This window comes from the organism of the source record quoted next, unplaced genomic scaffold (assembly GCF_019419815.1).
Source record: "Pyrus x bretschneideri cultivar Hongxiangsu unplaced genomic scaffold, Pyrus_bretschneideri_v1 Contig5, whole genome shotgun sequence".
Taxonomy (NCBI): Eukaryota; Viridiplantae; Streptophyta; class Magnoliopsida; order Rosales; family Rosaceae; genus Pyrus; species Pyrus x bretschneideri.
This window is the reverse complement of record NW_025999787.1, coordinates 10,303,830-10,324,249: the sequence shown is the minus strand read 5'-3', so window position 1 is coordinate 10,324,249 and position 20,420 is coordinate 10,303,830. Positions and strand designations below refer to the sequence as shown.

The 20,420-nt window shown below is 36.1% G+C and overlaps 4 protein-coding genes across 4 annotated transcripts; 2 read left to right on the top strand and 2 right to left on the bottom strand.

Annotated features, from left to right (window-relative positions):
- The first annotated feature begins 210 nt into the window (after positions 1–210).
- On the top strand, positions 211–2,424 carry LOC125470206 (BTB/POZ domain-containing protein At1g55760-like). The gene is made up of 4 exons (XM_048568903.1): positions 211–835; positions 1,022–1,167; positions 1,378–1,496; positions 1,641–2,424. Exons 1-4 carry the CDS (start codon positions 717–719, stop codon positions 2,241–2,243), a joined length of 987 nt encoding a protein of 328 aa, XP_048424860.1. The 5' UTR covers positions 211–716; the 3' UTR covers positions 2,244–2,424.
- Positions 2,425–6,078: 3,654 nt separating this feature from the next.
- On the top strand, positions 6,079–11,355 carry LOC125470471 (subtilisin-like protease SBT5.4). Its single transcript, XM_048569592.1, has 11 exons — positions 6,079–6,177; positions 6,279–6,388; positions 6,485–6,582; positions 6,687–6,851; positions 7,858–7,963; positions 8,815–9,364; positions 9,631–9,728; positions 9,807–10,052; positions 10,144–10,258; positions 10,342–10,555; positions 10,644–11,355. The coding sequence occupies exons 1-11, from the start codon at positions 6,094–6,096 to the stop codon at positions 11,177–11,179; spliced, it is 2,322 nt and encodes a 773-aa protein (XP_048425549.1). The 5' UTR covers positions 6,079–6,093; the 3' UTR covers positions 11,180–11,355.
- Positions 11,356–12,011: 656 nt separating this feature from the next.
- On the bottom strand, positions 12,012–13,130 carry LOC125470394 (pre-rRNA-processing protein PNO1-like). The gene is made up of 2 exons (XM_048569360.1): positions 12,989–13,130; positions 12,012–12,226 (listed from the first exon to the last, which is right to left on the bottom strand). Exons 1-2 carry the CDS (start codon positions 13,128–13,130, stop codon positions 12,012–12,014), a joined length of 357 nt encoding a protein of 118 aa, XP_048425317.1.
- Positions 13,131–14,424: 1,294 nt separating this feature from the next.
- LOC125470453 (protein DNA-DAMAGE INDUCIBLE 1) lies at positions 14,425–19,501 on the bottom strand. The gene is made up of 16 exons (XM_048569530.1): positions 19,306–19,501; positions 19,168–19,200; positions 18,732–18,859; positions 18,543–18,651; positions 18,169–18,285; positions 17,819–17,884; positions 17,464–17,526; positions 17,340–17,384; positions 17,029–17,090; positions 16,180–16,273; positions 15,996–16,088; positions 15,816–15,885; positions 15,650–15,720; positions 15,233–15,290; positions 14,924–14,949; positions 14,425–14,732 (listed from the first exon to the last, which is right to left on the bottom strand). Exons 1-16 carry the CDS (start codon positions 19,369–19,371, stop codon positions 14,604–14,606), a joined length of 1,230 nt encoding a protein of 409 aa, XP_048425487.1. The 5' UTR covers positions 19,372–19,501; the 3' UTR covers positions 14,425–14,603.
- Positions 19,502–20,420: the final 919 nt, after the last annotated feature.

The following is a 20,420-nucleotide window of genomic DNA, read 5'->3' as shown; positions in this document are numbered from 1 at the left end:
CATTTCTCCCTAAAAAGAATATGATCATTAGACATTAGACATAACAATAAATAAGCAAGGGTATTACTCAAAAGTATAGATGCTTTGCTTCAAAGCACCAAACACCCATGCCATGACCAATTTATGAGAAACAAACCAAAAATCCAAGCTAATAAATCCCCACCCCCCCCCCCCCCCCCCCCACCCCCCACACACATACATACCCCTTCGTATCCTCTCCTCAAGTAGTTTGTAATCCAACAAACCATCCCCATACTCAAGAGACACCTCTCCCTTTTTCTCTCTACACCCTACCCCATTCCCTCCCCCTCTCTCTCTTCCAAAACAAACCTCACTATCGATGGCGTAAAGAAACAACCAAAGCAAAAATTGCGTGCCCGAAACCATAGGAAGAATCGCAACCCAATGAGATTTAAATAACAAGTATTAAAACCCATCTCCAAAAACTTTAATCTTCTTCTGAAAATTTTTAGATTTTTCACACTGATACAGTAGAACCAGAAGAAAAACAGAGTGAAACGGAGGGAAGAGTGAGAGTGAGAGAGAGAGAGAGAGAGAAGAACGGTGTCGTTTTGGTTCGTGTCACACGCTAATGAGAAGTAGCGAGCATTGTGCGAATTGTCAACCTGGGAAAGCCGGGAGAGTATCTGTTGGACGGTATTTTCGACTGCATCCATGAAATCACGACGGCTCTGGCTTTTTCTGCTGCTAATAGGATGAGCGATTCAGCTTACAGAGTCGAAACGACGTCGCGCCTCGCCCAATGGAGGATCGACAACTTGGCTTCCTGCACATACCGAAAGTCCGATCCTTTCAAGATTGGCAAGTGGAACTGGTCAGTCATAAAATTCTTCCTTTTTTTTTTCTGTAAGTTTTAATTTTCTTTACCAATTTCCTTGGTTTAATTGAAATCATTGATCAAGAAGCTTAATGAAGAATTGCCCATTAATCTTTCGATCATATATATGATAATCTGATTGGTAACTGGGAATTTTGATATATATATTTTCTGGGATTGAAGGCACTTATCTGTGGAGAAGAACAGAGTGTTGTTTGTTAGATTGTATCCAGAGATATCGAATTTGACGAGAGATAATCCGCCGATTGCTTCGTTTATTATTCGAGTAGTGTGTTCTGTTGGTGATCGAAAGGCCTTAACTCATCCAGGTAATCCTCAGATTATGTTCATGATATTAAGTATTGATGTGTCGATATCATTGTCACCAACAAAACGTAGCAGCATGTTATGAGTGTATAGATGCAATATCGATGCATGTCCATTCCTGAGAATTTCTGTGAGGATTAACTCGAATGCCGTTGTTTAAGATATTGTGCTTTTTTTTTTAATAGACTCTATCTTTGTTACATTTGTTTTAGAAGTTACAAACAAAAAGCTCAAGAGCAATGATGATTTCGTTTGGGCTATTGACGTTCCCCTAACCGGAAAATTCATCATCGACATTGAATTCCTTGATTTGAAGACTGCGTCCGGAGAGGTAAGCATCTTGATTTGATGAAATTTGCATAGAGCTAACAAAATCACATTGTTCGTGCGGAAATGAGATTAGGGTAAGCAAAAGTGTAAGTGCTGATTTAACCTTTCCTAGTTTGACAACGATAATTTGCCATTACATGTATAGGGTGGAGAACCTTGCTCCATTTGGGCTGGAGGATTGACGCAAAAGCGATCAAATGCAACTGCTCTTGCGTCCCTTAGTCGAATGTTAACAGAAGGCATCCACACGGACATCATGATTAAGGTGTCTGATGGAAGCATTGGAGCTCATCGGGCGATGCTTGCTGCTCGATCAACAGTTTTCCAGAGCATGTTTTCACATGACCTCAAAGAGAGAGAACTGTCTACCATAAACATCTCCGATATGTCAATTGAGGCTTGTCAAGCTTTTCTTAATTACATTTATGGGAACATCGGGTATGAAGAATTTCTGACCCACAGGTTGGCACTTCTCCATGCTGCTGATAAGTACGACATCTCTGACCTGAAAGACGCCTGCCATGAAAGTCTTTTGGAAGATATTGATACAAAGAATGTACTCGAGAGGCTCCAAAATGCATCTCTATACCAATTGCCGCGATTGAAAACCAGCTGCATGCGGTACCTTGTGAAGTTTGGGAAGATTTATGACATCCGAGATGATTTCAATGCTTTCTTGCTATGCGCAGACAGGGACTTGATAGCAGAAATCTTCGCTGAAGTTCTTGGTGCCTGGAAAGGGTTCTGAAGTCTGCAAAAATAAAAGAAAGTCAAAAGCGTGGCTTCGTATCTTGTTGTCATGATGATTCTTTAGTGCAGATGCAGATTGAAATTTTCTGTCTTCATGTACATATATATTGGTTCTGTCGACATAGAAGTCGCCATCCATGTTACAGAAACATATATTCTTGAATTCGACAATGAAATTTGAATGATTTTATATTTTGTTCTGTTCATTTTTATTTCAGATAACTCGGGCCAAGTGAGTTTATATGTGTACACTGAAATTACTTTACCATCTTTTCCATCTATCCGGGATAAATTGAAAAAGAACCTAGAACAAAGCTTTTATCCACTTTCTAATAAAAAGCAATCCAACTATCTGAAATGATATCGACCAATGTCAAACAATATGATCGAAATGGTGGTCCTATCCGCACATCCATTTTTACCTCACACACCCTTCTCAATTTCCAGCTTCCAGCTTTCAGCTCAGATTCAATGGACAAAAATTAACAAGGTGTATGAGATGTAAAAAGGGTGTGTAAATAGCACTACCCTGATCGAAACTGTATTCAATGGGGAAAAGTAAGCATATGCAATTTGTGGGATCAGTCATCAGTATTAGTATTAGTTTTCACCAAAAAAAAGAGAGAAATTTTTCTTTGCCGCATAAAACACGAACACATTCTTACTCCGATATCAGATAGTTTAGTAAACAACATCAAAGTGAATTCAAATTCCAACAACTCAATCCAACTCCTCCTCAATCAAATTTCTCCTCACCCTACTACGGATTACTACTCATGTCATTAATATAATGATATGGAAAGTAACGAAGACAAAATAGTATATGAATTCTCCTTTTTACTCCAGAGTTTTAAAACTCAGCATGAGCAAAGCGACCAGAAGGGCAACTGGGCAAGTTTCAAAGCAAAGTAGCTTACCTTGGAGAGAAGCTCACAGTTGGGGTTCTCTCTTCTTCTTTCTAACATTGATGTAACGATAGCTCTCTTCTTCTTCTTCTTTCAACTGAAATTTGAGAGACAAACCCTGATAAGGTGAAACATATTCAGACATTTTAAAGTAAGGAAGAACAACTTCTGGGAGCTGCTTTTTATATGCATTGCTGATGGAGAGAATTGGAGTGGTTAGTGGGAATACGGAAAGAATATTTTTAGAATCATTCTTTTAATTTCTTTTTGTTTTTTGGGGTTGACTACATGACAAAGTGGGCTTTGGAGCCCTCAAAAATATCTATCTACATCAACTCTTCCAACACCCAGCCCAAACTATTTGCAGATACAGAGAGACAGAGGGAGAGTTAGGTATCAGTAGATCGCGTTCGGGTTTATTTATTTATATATACGTCGTGTTTGTATCAACTTAGCTGATCGACGACATGCATGACAATATAAAGACAATCATACAACTCATGCTATTCATAAGAAAATTGAGAAAACTATCATTTACTAATACTAATATCAGTTGGACTGTGTTGTATACATTAAATCTTATATTTTATAACGTGGTCGTGGCTTAATCTGTGACTCTTGCATCATGATTTTGTAGTTTTATGGTTGCTTTGTTTTCTTTTCCTTTTTGTTCAATTTCATTAAGAAAAAAAAAAAAAAAAAAAAAGGAAGCTCAAATAGACTCAAGTATATATGTGAAAAGTGATTAGATTACAATCCGATCTCTGTTTACCTTTTTTGGTAAATGAAGGGGCTCAGCATACAAACCAGCATGTGAAATAATATGATCATTTTACTAATTGGAAAACGATAAGTTCCCACCGTAATAAATTACACTATGTTTGGATGAGGGAAATAAACTTAGAATTTTGATAAAAGTCAGAATTTATAAATTGACATGTACCAATTTTCTTATTTGGATTCATAAACATAGAAATTTAGAATTTCCACTTGAAAAATAAAAACTTGGAATTTGGGACCTCCAATTCCCAAGTTCAAATTCCATGTGAATATGTGTCATTTCCCAATTTCTATGATTGAGAGTTTAAAAATAACAAATTCCTTATTCAATTCCATTGTTATTTTAAGTTAACCAAACAAGAAATTTACAAATTCTAGAATATAAAATCTCATCATTTCAATTTCCGTCATTTTTAAATTTCTTAGTAATCTTAAATTTCTTCATCCAAAAATAGATTCCTTAGCAGCAGGTAAACGTCAATTTGTTATGTTCTTCTTTGAGGGGGAAGGCTTGGAGTTATGGCCACATGTTAAAGTCAGAAGGTTGACAAAGACCAGAAAAACCTTGAAAGCATGGTTTCTACGTTCTGCCTAGTTCTAGCATCCCGCAATCCTTAAGCATTGTTTTTTATTATCTGTATATGATCTCTGTTACTTCTTACACATTGAGAAAACCTCATGTTTACTTAATTTTCTTAATCACATATTCCATTGAATCAAATCTTCACACAACTTGCTTAATTTTCTTCAACATTGATTCTTTTGATTGACACGATTGTTTGTTCAAGGCATAGACTTTAGATTTCTAGTTTCAGAATGTTGGTTTATCAATTTAATCTCGTAGATTTTAAATTCATTAAGAATCGAGGCTCTAAATAACCATTCTATACGCTATAAAAATCAACTGTGTCAATAAATAAGGAAGAAATTTGAGCAAAATGAAGTTTTCTCAAGACATATTTAAGAAAAAATGAGAGTAATTTAGTTCAACCTAAGACCCAAAAAAAGTTTAAATAAAATTAAATCAAAAGGCTAGTCTAAATTCTAATGGTCAAGAGGAGCCTTGAGTGCCTCAAAATGTGTCATGCAGCAATCATAAACTCTTATTTGTCTAAAACTGCATTGATAACTTTATCCATATACTAGGAGTGGGATCCTCTTTTAAAAAAAATTCTTCTTTAGCCCTCTTTTTTTTTTGTTTTTTTGACGGCAAAGCCACATAATGGGCAACGTAATTTGGTATCAAATTCATCATCCACGAGATTTGAACCTAAGACCTCTCACATCCAAGTGAAGAGAAATATCATCAGACCGTAGTACTGAGTAACATTAGTCATCTCCTATTTAAATGGTCATGATTAAATCACGTTAATATTTTGTTTTGACTTTGTTAAAAAAGAATAAGAAAAAGAAGAAAATGAGAGAAGAAGTAATGGAAGATGAGAGAATTTAGAAGAGAGAAAATCATCCTCGATATTAACCTAGTTGAAGGTTTGCATTGCCTCCAAAGCAAAAGTTTGGCCGGTCCACGATAAATAGGCATCTCGTGTTGAGATTTTTGTTTTTATAATTTTTTAATTACTTTTTTTCTCAGATGGTCAAATTATATAGTTGCTTAAAAAAGTTGAACAAATAATCTTTTATTGCCAAATCAAATGGTCGATCAGTTGACTAAAATTCCTCAAACGAAACGAAAATAAAAATCTCATAAAAGCAGACTAATTGATGCTAATTGTTGATTCCGTGTACTTAATTTCTTGTCAAATTCAATCAGAATCCCAAAATTAATATAAAATCCAGCATATTAATATTTGAGTAATGGAGAAAATAGCTATTTGCAAAATAGTCAAATTGTCTTTTTAAGGCCACAAATTTTTCCACCAAAATTTTCAAAATCTCATCTCAACCATACATCCAAATAAAATAAATATATATATATATAAATAAATATAACTGTTTGCAATGATTTTTAAAAATTATATTTTTCCCAAAAAATTCCTCAAATTCCAACTTTCAAATTGGAAGCATCCCATCACTTTCCGTTATTGGTGCAATAGGAGGAAACAATTTTTGCTTCCAAAAACAGGCAAAAACAGCGTTTTAAAAACAGGAGAAGGAATAGCCTCTTTCCACACACTTCTTCTCTTCACAAAATATTGACAGATGGGAATTTCAACTCTCCCTCCTTTTCTTCTCATAGTTCTTCTCTTCTCTTTGTTTCAGATTCCAACATATGCTGCCAAAAATGTATGCATGCATTGCTTTCTTTCGTTTCGTCGAATTAATTTTTTGAAGTTTCGTTCTGATCAAATTTCACTAATGGCTTTGATACTATTTCTTTGTTTCAGTCTTACATTGTGTACTTAGGAGCACGTCCTCATGTTCTGGATCCTTCGTCTTCCGATCTCGATAGCGTGACAAATTCTCACTACAATCTGCTTGGAACAGTTTTGGGGAGGTATGGACACTTATATGCTTTCTGTGTAGGGTTTGAATTTTCTTTTTCCATGCTAATATGGTTGGATTTTTTCTTCTGTTCCAATTTCTTCAACAGCAATGAAAGGGCACAAGAAGCGATATTTTATTCATATACGAGAAATATCAATGGCTTTGCTGCAATTTTGGATGATGAAGAGGCTGCTCAGATTGCAAGTAAAATATATTTTTTGAAATCAATTTTGGAAGTTTTTTATTTGCAGTTTCCTCTTCCTTCCTCCGTTTTTTTTTTTCACAATGCATTTTCTGTGCATCTGCAGATGATCCAAATGTTGTGTCTGTCTTTCCAAACAGAGGAAGAAAGCTACACACAACTCGTTCATGGGATTTTCTTGGATTGGAAGAAAACGGTGAAACCCGACCCGGTTCAATTTTGAAGAAGGCACGGTTTGGTGCAAATACGATTATAGGAAACCTTGATACTGGTAATCGTAATTAGTTTGTTGCTAATTTAGGTTAAATTGTAAATTTTGGAGTGTAAAATCGGCCACATTCTTTGCTTTCCTTGATATATTTCTGCTCCAATAAATGTTGCTTAAGTGTTTTTGAAACTTGATTTCGTATTTGAAACTTGATTTGATGTGCACGCGTTTTTATCATAAAAGTATTTCTTGTAATTTCGACTGAGAATGCTGCTGCATTTTATGTTGCGATAATGCCTTTGACGTAACCACATCAGTTCAGCGTTTTCATATTATATAACTAATTTTATTCTAAAAAAAGGAATAACTTATGGTTTCATCACGGTTTACCCATCATTCTAGAATTCAAGAAAACTTACATAGGCATATTGTTATATAATATAATAAGTTCAGTAAATGATATATGATAGTTAGATTCAAATGTTATAATTTTTGAAAACCCTACCAACCGAATATAGCACTTTGCATAATGATTTTTAGTATTTACCAACCCATATTTTATAGCATTTGGCATGTTGATGTCAAATTCTCTGACAAACCAATTTAATCCATTTTTGTTTTACTTCACTACAAAAAGAGAATTTCATTTCTTATAAATTAACTGCAGTAAGAAATTTAAATGTAGATCAGTCAAGACTGTGCTTCTAATTTCTGCTCCATTGGCATTTCTCGGAAATATGAACAAATTGATCTAGCTATAAATTTTTAATTAAAAATAGAACGGAAGAATTATAAACAGACAAGAAATTGACACAATTATATAGAGTTATTGTCTATTTAATGTCCTTCGTTTTTTTTTTCTTTTCTTTTTTTGAATAAGAAGTTATAACTATAGTTTTATTTGTGAATATTTCCTAACTTTCTTTGGCGTGTTTTCTCCATGCGTTCTAGTAATTTTCCATTATGTATGCATATCATTCTGTGGCCAACACTATTCATTTGTCAATCATGCATGGTTTTTGACATTTTCTTGTTATGTGCTATGTTTTCTTTATTGGTTTTGTGATAGGTGTTTGGCCGGAATCAAAGAGCTTTAGCGATGAAGGGATGGGACCAATCCCATCTAAATGGCGTGGAATCTGTCAGCTCACCAAAAATGGTTCTCGTTGCAATAGGTCCATTCTCTTCTCCATTTCTTGCTCCTTTCTCAAATAATTTCATTTTTTAAAGTAGGTTACATTTTTTGAATGGTACATTGGTCCCAATTTGTATCTTCAGTTGATCCAGAATCTTGATATGTAAGGTGAAAAAACCAATAGGTGTAATTGAATCTTACTTAAGTCCGTTGCTTATCCGGGCGACTTTTGCTCGCTAATGCACATGGGTGCCCATTGCATAAACAGCCAGAAATCGCTCATTCATGCAAGCAATTATCTTTAGCGCTGTTCCATTATATACTTGCTCCAATTAATCTATGTATGCCAACGACCTTTCTTGATATTTCACTTATTAGGAACTTGCTTAAACGAATGAGTGCAAATGAATGATTGTTGTTAGTATTTCACTTATTAAACACTTGCCCAACTAATGTGGGGTAGGTTCTCACCAATATGTTAGTTTCTGCTAGTTAAGAACAACCATCATTTGTTTTGATCAGATGGTATATTGTGGGATGTGATTGGGTAATTGACTTCTGAAAGTAAAATAGCATACATTGGGAATTGTTGGGTTACATCCATGATCTAAAAGGCGAACTTTAATATAAAGTTTGAAAAAAAAGGCCGGGGGGTCCTTGCTACAAAGTAACCTAAAGTTGTGTCTCCCACCTGTTTATCCAGTATTGTATATATACTTTAGCAATAAGTCAACTGGATCATTGTTTATGTTGCACATTTTCAACTCATGCAGACGTAATACCACCAACTACGCTAGCAATGTTTGTGTCACGTCGCTATTTAATTTGGTTAATGCAGTTGTTTAACTAGGCGATAACGGCTAATGTTAATTCGGATTAACACTTACGTAGGAAGCTGATCGGAGCAAGGTACTTCAGCAAAGGATACCTCGCGTATGCTTCCATGGTTAACTCCACTGCAGCCAAGTCCATCCAGCCCAACGCTCGTGACTATGCCGGTCATGGCTCACACACCCTTTCAACGGCTGGTGGTAATTTTGTTCCTAGAGCAAGTGTTTTCGGTAATGGCAACGGCACAGCGAAGGGTGGATCCCCAAAAGCTCGGGTGGCTGCGTACAAAGTATGCTGGCCGCCAATCAATGACAACGAGTGCTTTGATGCAGACATTTTGGCCGCTTTTGAAGCTGCAATTAGTGACGGTGTTGATGTGCTTTCAGTGTCTCTTGGTGGTGAAGCTGTAGAGTTTTTTAATGATGGGATTGCAATAGGGTCCTTCCATGCTGTTAAGAAGGGGATCACTGTGGTCAGCTCAGCTGGCAATTCAGGCCCTACTCCTGGGTCAGTGTCGAATGTGGCACCGTGGATGCTCACAGTTGGAGCTAGCACGATAGATCGCGAGTTCTCCAATTATGTTGCTCTTGGCAACAAGAAGCATCTCAAGGTATTTAAAACTAACACCCTAGTCCCTAGTCGCTAGTCCCGTGTTTATTGTAACGAGTAATGCAATAGGGGTAACATTAATCTATGACATGATATGGTAGTTGGTGTGCAAATAGACAGTGATAAAAACAATAACCCTAATCACTATTAGTCTGTTCATCATCACGAGTAATGCTACAGATATGACATTGATTTACAACATGATATGGTAGTTGATGTCCTAATCAACAGTTTAACATCCTTAAGTAACGATATTCTTGTTACTAGGGAGCAAGTCTTTCCTCTACAGGTTTGCCAGCTGAAAAGTTCTACCCATTGATCAGTGCAAGCGATGCTAAAGCTACTAATGCGTCTGCTTCTGAAGCGTGAGTAACATCAATTTTTCAATGATATGCTTGTGCATAATGTACATTACTTAACTGTACCTTCTCCAACTTCTTCAGCCAGCTCTGCAAACCTGGTACCCTTGATAAAAAGAAGGCGGAGGGGAAAATTTTGGTTTGCGTTCGAGGGGAAAATGCAAGAGCCAACAAGGGTCAACAAGCTATTCTTGCAGGCGCTGTTGGAATGATTTTGGTCAATGATAAGCTAAGCGGGAATGAAATCATAGCTGATCCTCACTTGCTTCCGGCTTCACACGTTAATTTTTCCGATGGAGAATCAGTCTTTGCCTACATCAAGTCGACCAAGTACATATTCTGATCTTTCATTTTGTGTGTTTTTTGACCTGAAAAGTTCGTGACTAATCTTCTACCCTCTCATTCAATGAAAATGAATCAGGATTCCTATGGCTTACATTACTCGTGTAAAGACTGAACTAGGAACAAAACCAGCTCCATTTATGGCTTCATTCTCTTCGAGGGGGCCTAACCCCGTTGAGCAGTCAATTCTTAAGGTAATGTTTGAAATTCCTTTTCATTCTTATGTGCAATGCTTCTTTAAATATTTTATCTAACCTGTTCAATGTTTGCGCATCAGCCTGATATCACAGCGCCTGGAGTGAGTATAATTGCTGCTTATACTCAAGCAACTGGGCCAACTGATGGGGAGTTCGATAAGCGGCGTGTACCTTTTAATACAGAATCCGGAACTTCCATGTCGTGCCCTCATGTATCTGGAATTGTCGGTCTTTTGAAAACCCTTCACCCGACATGGACCCCTTCAGCTATTAAATCCGCAATCATGACCACCGGTACAATTTTTCCCTTCTGGTTTAAGTTACCATAATTTTGTCACACGCATTCGAGTTGTTAATTTTCTTTATTTGGTTCCTTCTGCAGCAAGAAAACGAGATAACAACAAGGGCACAATGCTGGACTCATCCAAGGCCAGAGCAACACCATTTGCTTATGGTGCAGGACATGTTCAACCAAACCGTGCGATGGACCCTGGACTTGTTTATGACCTAACAACCGATGATTACTTGAACTTCTTATGTGCTCGTGGCTACAACGCAACGCTTCTCAAAGTGTTTTCTAAAGAGCCACATAAATGTCCCAAGGCATATAGTCTTTCTGATTTTAACTATCCTTCTATAACAGTTCCCAATCTCCGTGACATGCCGGTGACTGTGATCAGAAGGGTTAAGAATGTAGGTTCTCCAGGCACATACGTAGTTCGTGTTAAGGAACCGGTGGGAGTTTCTGTTACTGTTAAGCCTGGTACCTTGCAGTTCAAGAGCAATGGCGAAGAGAAGAAGTTCAAGGTTGTTCTGAAGGCTAGGGTTCAAGGGCCGCAAGACTATATATTTGGAGAGTTAAATTGGACGGATGGGAAGCACAATGTCAGGAGTCCTATTGTCGTCATGCACTACTAGAGATGACAGAGTAGGTCAATTCTTGTTCATCATTGTTTAAATCCTTCAAGATATGTGGATTTTAGGTTAGGCAGATGTATTTATACGTCTTTTCCGTCATTCCGAAAAGATTTATTTATCGAAAAACATCGGGGCAAAATAAGGGGAATAAAGAAGTTAAAGTATTTATTTGGTTATCATGTTACACATAGAGTAATGCTAGGAAAACTAAATTTGCAAACTAAATGATGTGTCATCTATAAGAATGAACACATTTATCAACGCTTAAGCAATAAACCAATCATCAACTTCTATGTCTTTTAGTTTCCAACATTTAGTTTACAAATTTAATCTCCCTTGCATTTATGCCAACAACTTCTGCAAGTTTTCACTATTCTTAAAACTACCCTTATCTTTCTTCTTCCATAATTTCTTCCCCTTAAAATTGCAAGCTTGTGAGCTGTCTCTTGACTGTATTCTTAGACTGGAAAGTATCTTTTTGTGCTTTTTGCTGAAATGCTACAGAGTCTTCTTGGCCTCTGGAAATGGTGATAACCTTAGTAGAATCAGTTGTCTCCCTTTAAAAAAAATAAAAAATAAAATATTAGTCTTTGTTGCTACAACCTCAGTAGAATCATTTTTATCAAGTTTCTTAGTTCTCTCAATCACAGGCACAAAATTATCATAGATCCTAATGAGACTAAGCAACAATTTTTCCACAATTCGTTTATTGCTCACTCTTCACTATACATCTTCATTTGGTTAATAAATCCAAACAGTCTAGTCAAATAAACAGATATCTCTCATACGAGCATACTCAAAGTCTCGACGAATACCTAGCAATTTCATAGCTCTAACTTGTGAATCGCCTCTCTATTCTTGCTTCAGAATATCCCCACGCCTCCTTTGCAGTCTCTTGGTTCGCAATCTTAGGTAAGATCTCATCTGAAACTGCACCTTGAATCAACCCCAACACCTTTGCGTCTCGAGCTATGGAATCCTGAACCCCAATCTTCTCCTTCTCGGTGAGTTCATCCTCAAATTCATCTAGAATCTCAAATCCTTCATCTACAAACTACCACAAGTTGTGAGACTTGAAAATCGTCTTCATTTGTATACACTAGAAGTCATAGTTTTCTGTGGTGAACACCGAACTTTGTAGCTCAACACCAGATCCAGCCAGTTCGTTGGTTGACTCAAAATCACAGATTTATGCCTCTTGGATTCGATTCAGAGAATGAGACAATGGTCAGTGAGAGTACAAATGACCATTGCAAATCCATCACAAATGCCTAGCACGCTAACAACTTAAATTGCAAATCCATCACAAATGCCTAGCACGCTAACAACTTAAACACACCAGGTGCTATGACAGTTGGCACCAATCTAGCCTCTGAGCTAGTCTGATCTCAGCCATCCTAAAAACTGGAGGTCTCGGGTTCGAGTTCATCCCTAACCGCAGCGCCAAGCTTTCACTTAATGTTTCACATTTTTGAAGTCAATTTATTTTCCTAGGAGATGCATGAACCATATAATCAAATGAAAAAGATAAGAACAAAATCAATTCATACCAAGATATCCAAAAAAAAAAAAGTTTTCTTACTAGACGGTCCATATGATGTTACTAAAACCTCTTGCAAGCATCCTCAAAATACTCAAAACTATAACTGGCTTAGAATAACTCAAGACAAACGTCTAAGGTGACACAAAACCGAAATCAAAACCTTTCCGCCAATCTAGCAGTAACTGCTCTTAATTTCGAATACACTTTTCCGGCAGGGGACCCTAAGATAAGGCTGCAAAGAGAATCCCTTGCAAACTTTGTTTTACCATCCTTACCGGAAAGCCTTCCTATAGCACGAGACAAGTGCACCCTAGGAAGTGTTTTAACGTCCTTGATCTCAAAAGACTCTACATAGAGCTCATCCATCCGCAAAAGGGCAATGGCGTCTATAACATCAAAACCCAGCATGAAGGCCTGAACAAAATCAGCGCACTTTTGTAGATTACTTACGGGCTGGTTTGGTATTGCTGTACTTTGAAAAAAAACTGTTTATGTTGTATTGTGTGAGAATAAACTCATTTTTGCTGCTTTATGACAACGTATCTAAAAAACAAGAATTCATATCATAATATTGTTAGCCTATTTAATTTAATTTTAATTTTATAAATATTGGTTTTTATAAAAACTAGTAATCATAGTTAAAAAAAAAAAAAAAAAAAAAAAAAAAGCATATTGAATAAGACTTGATGCCCTCAAAATTAAAACGCAATTACACTAAACTTAACGGCATACCCGAATTGGTTTATTAGAAATCTCACAATCACAAAATATATTTTAGGATTAAGTACCTTAACCCCTCAATCTTTTAGTGTCATTCTAAGCTCGTCTTAACCTTTTTAAACATTCCAGATAAGTATTCAACATATTGAGAATATCACATTCATTAAGCCACAGTTAATTTTTCAAACATAGATTATATAAAAAGCCCCTCAACTCAGTATAACATGGTCAACATTAATATTAGTCACCTCAAAATCTAAATTTCAAAAATAGATTATATAATGTGGAACCGGATGATCAAAGGGTATTGAATTGAATGAAAATAGATCCAAATTGAAATTACATTGTCTCCTAACAAATAAGAGGGTTAATAATTCAAAAAGGGTTCCAAGGAGCTTGTTTCTACTTATGTGATTTCTTCATCGCTGATTCTCGACTCATAAAGCTTCTAATTCTTCTTTGTGGGCAATGAAGATGATGGTGGGTACATCATGGCAGGGCATACTGTTTTAGCAACCTCCATGACCTTCTCCCCAATGTTGGCGGCAGTTGTAGGGTGGATTTGTTGCTTTTGCGTTGAGATTAGAGTTGATAGTCTGATTGAAGGCTATGCTTCTATGACCTTCTATTGTTCTTGGAGCCAAAGAAACCCTAATTAATTATTTCCTTAAAAAAAAAAAAAAAAACAAACAAACAAACAAACAAAACAAACCCCTAATTAATTTGACGAATTTTGAACTGGAGCTTTGATGGATGCAACATTTTCAATAAATGGAGTATTTGTTTGGAATGTTTAAAAAAATTATGACCAATTTAAAACGATACTAAAAAATTGAAAGATTTTTAGTACTTAATCCTATATTAGTATTTTAACAATCCAACAGTCCAGTAGTTACTCCACCATCGAAATTCAATCCGAAAAACGTCAATCCAGCAGGGGATAAAAAAAGCAGATTTGAAATAAAAGTAAAACTCAAGAAAATCAAATCGAAGGACGGACTGTCTATATAAATTGCAACCCTCGTTCGTGGGTCTCAATCAATAAGGTTAGATCAAAGGGTAACAAATACATAATAACTTCGAACTTTTAGTTGTTGAGTTCCCAAACTAGGCATTAATCCAACAACGAATATGAATTTTGCAAAGGTATAAAGTTTCAAATCAGCCACCGAAAAGATACCCGGCTGCTTGTTCTTCGTTGCCATCGAAAAATTTAAGAGCTTGTATTACCGCATCTCTCCCGAACCCTAGCTCGACAAGCTTTGCAACCTTAGCTTCAAATTCAGATCCCTGCAACCACAACTTCGTCAGATGTAGAAATTTTATTCGACGATCCAACTTCTCTGTATGGTGAACCCCCGAAAGACTGAAAACCCTAGTTGATAACTTAAAGAGTGGAGATTAAGCAAATGTAAAACACTACAGCATAATTAAACTTCTCGATATAAATTAAAAAATAGCGTAAAGCTAGAAAAATTTACCTGAGTCTGGTTTGAACGAGCACTCGCTGTGTCAAGTTTAAAAGGAAAAGGAAACGACCATCAGTTATACGTGGGGAAAATTCATACATGCACTGCTATCACAATTTGCAAGTAACCAATTTAACCGAGAAGAGCAAACAAACTAAATTTCACCTCCCTGACACAAATGATTATTAAGGTGTCCCATTAAACTCCATAATTCTCGTTAACCGATTCAACCAAACAAGAGCAAACAAACTAAATTGCACCACCCAACACAAATCATAACCAAAGCATCCGTTAACAACTATGAGTATTTTCCAAACTAACCAGAAGATTGCCCTCCTGATGGTACAGTTTTGTTCGTATCTGCTGTTCCTGCTGTAACCTAAAGAATACCATTATTAAAGCACAATAAGCAAAATGAAAGAAATATAAATCGAAAGTCAACTGCCTTGCTAAATTTGAAAACGTTTATAAGACAACATATCCTAATGAATGCTATGAACCAAAAAACTATGTTATATCTATAGATTCTATACTTAACAAGAAATTAGCAGGGGGTGGAAAGATATGAAAATAAAAAGGAGCAAATACAAACCCTCATACAAGATGATACAACTGTTTTTACAGATAACAACAGAATTTAGATCCTAGATTTTATTATTATTATGCATTTATGAACCGGAAACAGCAAACAGCAAGAATCCTTGACTTCAGGAAAAGCATAAACTCAAGTAGACTTACAGGAGCTCCTGAGCTGGATGCTTCCTTGGAGAACCTTTCTTCATCAAGAAAACGAGATGGGATGTCTTTTTCTGAAACAAATACATAGTTTTAGATTTTTCTTTAGCAAAGGACCTAAATATTCCAGAATATTTATACATACATACGTAGAGATCACGGGACCTACCTTGCAAAAATGGTACAGAAACTTCTCCACCGCCAACTCTCAAAAGATTTTCGTTCAAATCTATAATGCACTGAAGACATCTTTAATGTTAAAAGACTAAGTGACTAACCAATGGAGCTCCTCATTAATTACAACCATTGAGAAAGACAATTATCACAGAATTTGGAGTAGGGATTCTACCTGATGCTTACGGAGCATATCCAAACCAAAGAGAAACTCCATATTCGGAGCATCGAGAACCATGAATGAACAAGGGTAAAATATACTTCCAATCTACAGAAACAATGTTAAAAAGCCTGTCACTCAAGTAAACATTTCAGATAGAGTATAAAATAATACGGATTTGCTCAGCATAGGCAGCTACCTTGATTGGAGCTACATGAATTCGACCCAATATCTCTGATTGACCAACTCCATGAGCAATGCCCTTATAACGTTGATCTAAAAGCCTCAACAAGCTAGCGAGTTTAACACCCAAAACAACACAACATTAGGCTTTTGTTCCTGTAACTCTCACATTATTCATAAAAATATGAAATCAAAAGAATCAAAAGAATTTCTGATAAAGAAAGCAGCAGTAATGCATTCAAAAATTGCCTTCTTTTTCATAAAAGCTTATCAGAAGGGTTGGTTGCCAAAGCAAAATTTATGTGGCTAAAGTTGTATGATATAAAGTAGTCGGTGAAAAAAAAACGACTGAGATTGTTATTGAACTACCTCCTACGGTTCTCACATGCATCCAAATCAACATCAGTATTCATAAAAATATGGGAAAAAAAAAATCAACAGAAATTCTAATAAAGAAAACAGCAATAAAGCACTAAAAAATTCTCTCCTTTTCGCATGAACTTTTCTGAGGGTTGGTCACAAGATCTTATCTAAGTGGCTAAAGTGATATGATATAAAGTAGCTAGTGAAAACAACCAACTGAGATTGTCATCCAAATCAACATCCGTATTCATCTTAAAATCATGCATGCATATTTATTGTGTTTGGGCCACTGAATGTCCACCATGAAACAAACAACCACACAACTAATAGACAGTGGACTGATATCCCAGATAATAGCACCAAACTTGCTAATCCAAAAAGGCACGAGACTCAAGTACATGATCCAAGTATATTCATCAATAGAATATTAAAGTGAGTCGCTTGTGTAAAAATACTTTCACAACCAGTAAAGAATAGTCTAATAGTTAAAATTAGCTCATACCCACAACGCTCGGCACAACTTTTTGATATAATGGTTGACTGCGCTCCACTGTCAACAAATGCCTGGATACAAGTGGAAATAAACAAAGTATGTAACTTTTGCAGTTACTTAAAGTACAGACAATCCATAAAGAACGAGAACTGATAATATTAGTTGAGATGGATAGCCTTTATTGAGTTGTACAGGAAACATAAAGTGCAGTCGAATTAGGAAGGTAACACAGATGACAGAAAAATATTCTAGCCATCTCATATCACATTGAACTGAAGAGAAAGAAGAGTAACAGTCCTAAGCTATTAGGGAATAATTACCTTCAACGGGACACCATTCACTTCCATGTCAACATACAACATAACCTGGAAAAGCATAGAACATCAAACACAATACCAATTTAAAATAATAACACTGGTAGAGAAAGTTGATAATCATACATACCACTCTTGCAAAAGCTTCAGGGTTATGCTCCAGAGCAGCAGCCCAATTTTCATCAATTCCTTTCTGCAAAGGAAATAAGCAATATTAAAAAAAGGGTGGTGCTATCCAGACACCCCAAAGAGGTGTGTGGAAGTAAAAAGGACGTGTGGATAGCACTACCCTAAAAAAAAATAAAAATAAATAACAAAATACATATTGTGAGCAATTAAGAAATGGTTTTTAAGAGTACGTTACCACCGCAAATATTTGAGGAAAGAACAACTACAGCTCCAGGTTATTAAAGAAACTATGGAGTTGAATTATCTTCTGTGAACCTCACTCCTTTGACAAAAACAATAATCACAATACCACTAACCTGGCGAATAGCAGCTTCAATCTTCTTCTGGGCTTCCACATCAAAAGGATCTGCATAAAGAAGAGCCTGCTCACAAGATTCAGGTAACCAAAAGCTCCATCAGTTACAGGAATTATAAATCATGCCAAAATCTAGATTCAAGAGGTAACACAGGATAAACACGCATACGTACAGAAACAGACATCGCAATATTATTTACAGTTAGTTAGCATCAGTGTATTTCTCTGAAACTTCATCAATTACCATATGGCTATATGTATTTTAATCAGTATGTATGGAGACATATTACAGTGTAGGCCATATAAAGTAGCAACCATCCTACAATGACTATGGAAGAAAACGTAACTTACAAGCTCCTCATCTTGTTTCCGTTTTAGTTCAGATTTTTGGCGATGACGCTCTCGCAAAAGTTCCTGCAGTCTATTGAGATCATTTCCAAGAATAACTTGTGCCAAGTCTGGGTCACTCTGTAAGCTCCAAACAAAAGCAAAGACTATCAGAAACTCACGGGAAGTACAAAATCACACAAACTAGGGACAACGAACTACATTTTGAAAGACTCTGCAACAAACAGTTTATTACCTCAGAATAGCAATGCAAAATTTTAAAAAAGAAGATATCATTCAACTTATTAATGTCTCTTTTCAAACACTATGTAGCAACTGTCGACAAACGCCAACCAAAACCACAAAAAAGAAATTAAAGTATCAGAACATCATGCTACCTGAAACAACTGTGCTGTCAAATTAGAATCATTCCTAATGTGCTGCTGGAAAGCTTCTGGGTTTACCGCAGACCCATCTGGATTGAAGCTCAAGGCAGTGGACGGTGCACTGAGACATATCCACAGGCCCATTAAATGCATGAACATCATAAAGTGAATTGCACAAAAGTAGAGCATTATCAAATATACCTCGAGGCGGCATTGGACACCATCATTATCAAGTCATCATCTCTAACACCAAGAGCACTCAGCTTCTCAGAATTCCTCATCTCCCTCCCATTATATAGCAGCTGCTGCTGCTGAAGCAGCACCCGCGTCTGCTTATACGCATCGGAAAATCAAATCACGCATTCCTTATACATTACTCCATTAACTAAACAGCTAACTGGATTCAAAAAACTAGCTTTCAAATCAACAGAGTTCAGCACTTTAAATTGTGCAGATTGCAATTATATTCCAGTTCTTCACCTCTTCCTCTAAATCCCAAGTACAGAAAGATCTAAACTTCACTTCAATCCAAAAGTTTTTCCCCAAAAAAACAGCTTAATCCTTCAAATTAAGTATAAAAAAAATGATTATTTCATGAATTAAATTAAATTAAATTAAATTAAGTTAAATTTCTCACCTCCACTTCCAGCAGAGCTTTCACATTCTCAACCTATCACAGAAAAATTAAAATTAAATAAAAAAATAACTTCCAAATTAAGTTAAAGAACTATCAAAGTAATTGGGGGGTTTCTGAGGTGAAAAATTAGGGTTTTACAGTCTCGTGAGGATCGACGTCTAAGGAGAGGATCTGTTCATCCGCGGTCATCACAGTGATCTTCATCTTCTTCAATCCGTCGATGCGATTGGATCTCCGGAGTGGATTGGTGAGGATTTTGTGAGATTGTATTGTGGGTTGTATCGAATCGGAGCTTCGGGATTGTGGATATGTAGGAGGATTTGTTTGACGAGTTTGGACTTCTTGTCCCACCTGGACAAGAAGGAGAGAAGGATCTTCTGTGATACGAATTAGTTGCACTCGTTGACAAAACGCTCCGTTCTGTTTGCTTTCTCTATAAGAAAGGAGTATTCTTTTACTATTATTATATATACAATAGATTAGTATATGCCCACACACAAAATGTGTGGAATTTTTTATTTTGTGTTCAAATTGAAGAAGAGCGGAAGGGATTGACCATTCATAATACATCGTGCGATCAAAAATTATTAGGTATTATTTATATTTAACTTTAATTTTAGATTTTGAAATAATTTATAACCGTATGATGTACGATGAATGATCACGATCACGGAATCCTAGGATCCCCAAAAAGGATCCATCAAGGATCCTTTTCCTTAGTTTTGGACTTTTATTTCTTCTTTTTAATTGTTTAATGATTATCCACAATTACTATTTTGATTGTTTAACATGAATATCCACAATTACTGAACCTTGTTTATAAACTCAAGTTATGAAAGTAAGGGTAGAGTTGTCTTTTTTGCGTTTTTGTTTGACAAAGACTCTTCTCTTAATAACAGTATAGATATATAATAGTATATGCCCATATATAAAGTATGTGAAATTTTTTATTTTATTTTTAAAATTGAAAGAGAGCGGAAGAGACGAGGATGAAAGATAAGGAGAGCGGAAGAGATAAGGTGTGTGATGGCTTTGGTGTACGAGAGATACGGAGATCGTGGAACAAGGAGGATGAAAGATAGGAGGGGGCAATCATGTTTTATTTTAATTTTTTGTTTCTTTTGTAGAATATTTATAATAAAAATCTAACTTATATACCTAATTTTTTATTCCATTCGGCACCCATTTAAAATAATGTGGGTTCCATTGTATTGCCACACAAGCACATTAACAGTAAACATAACAAAAGGATC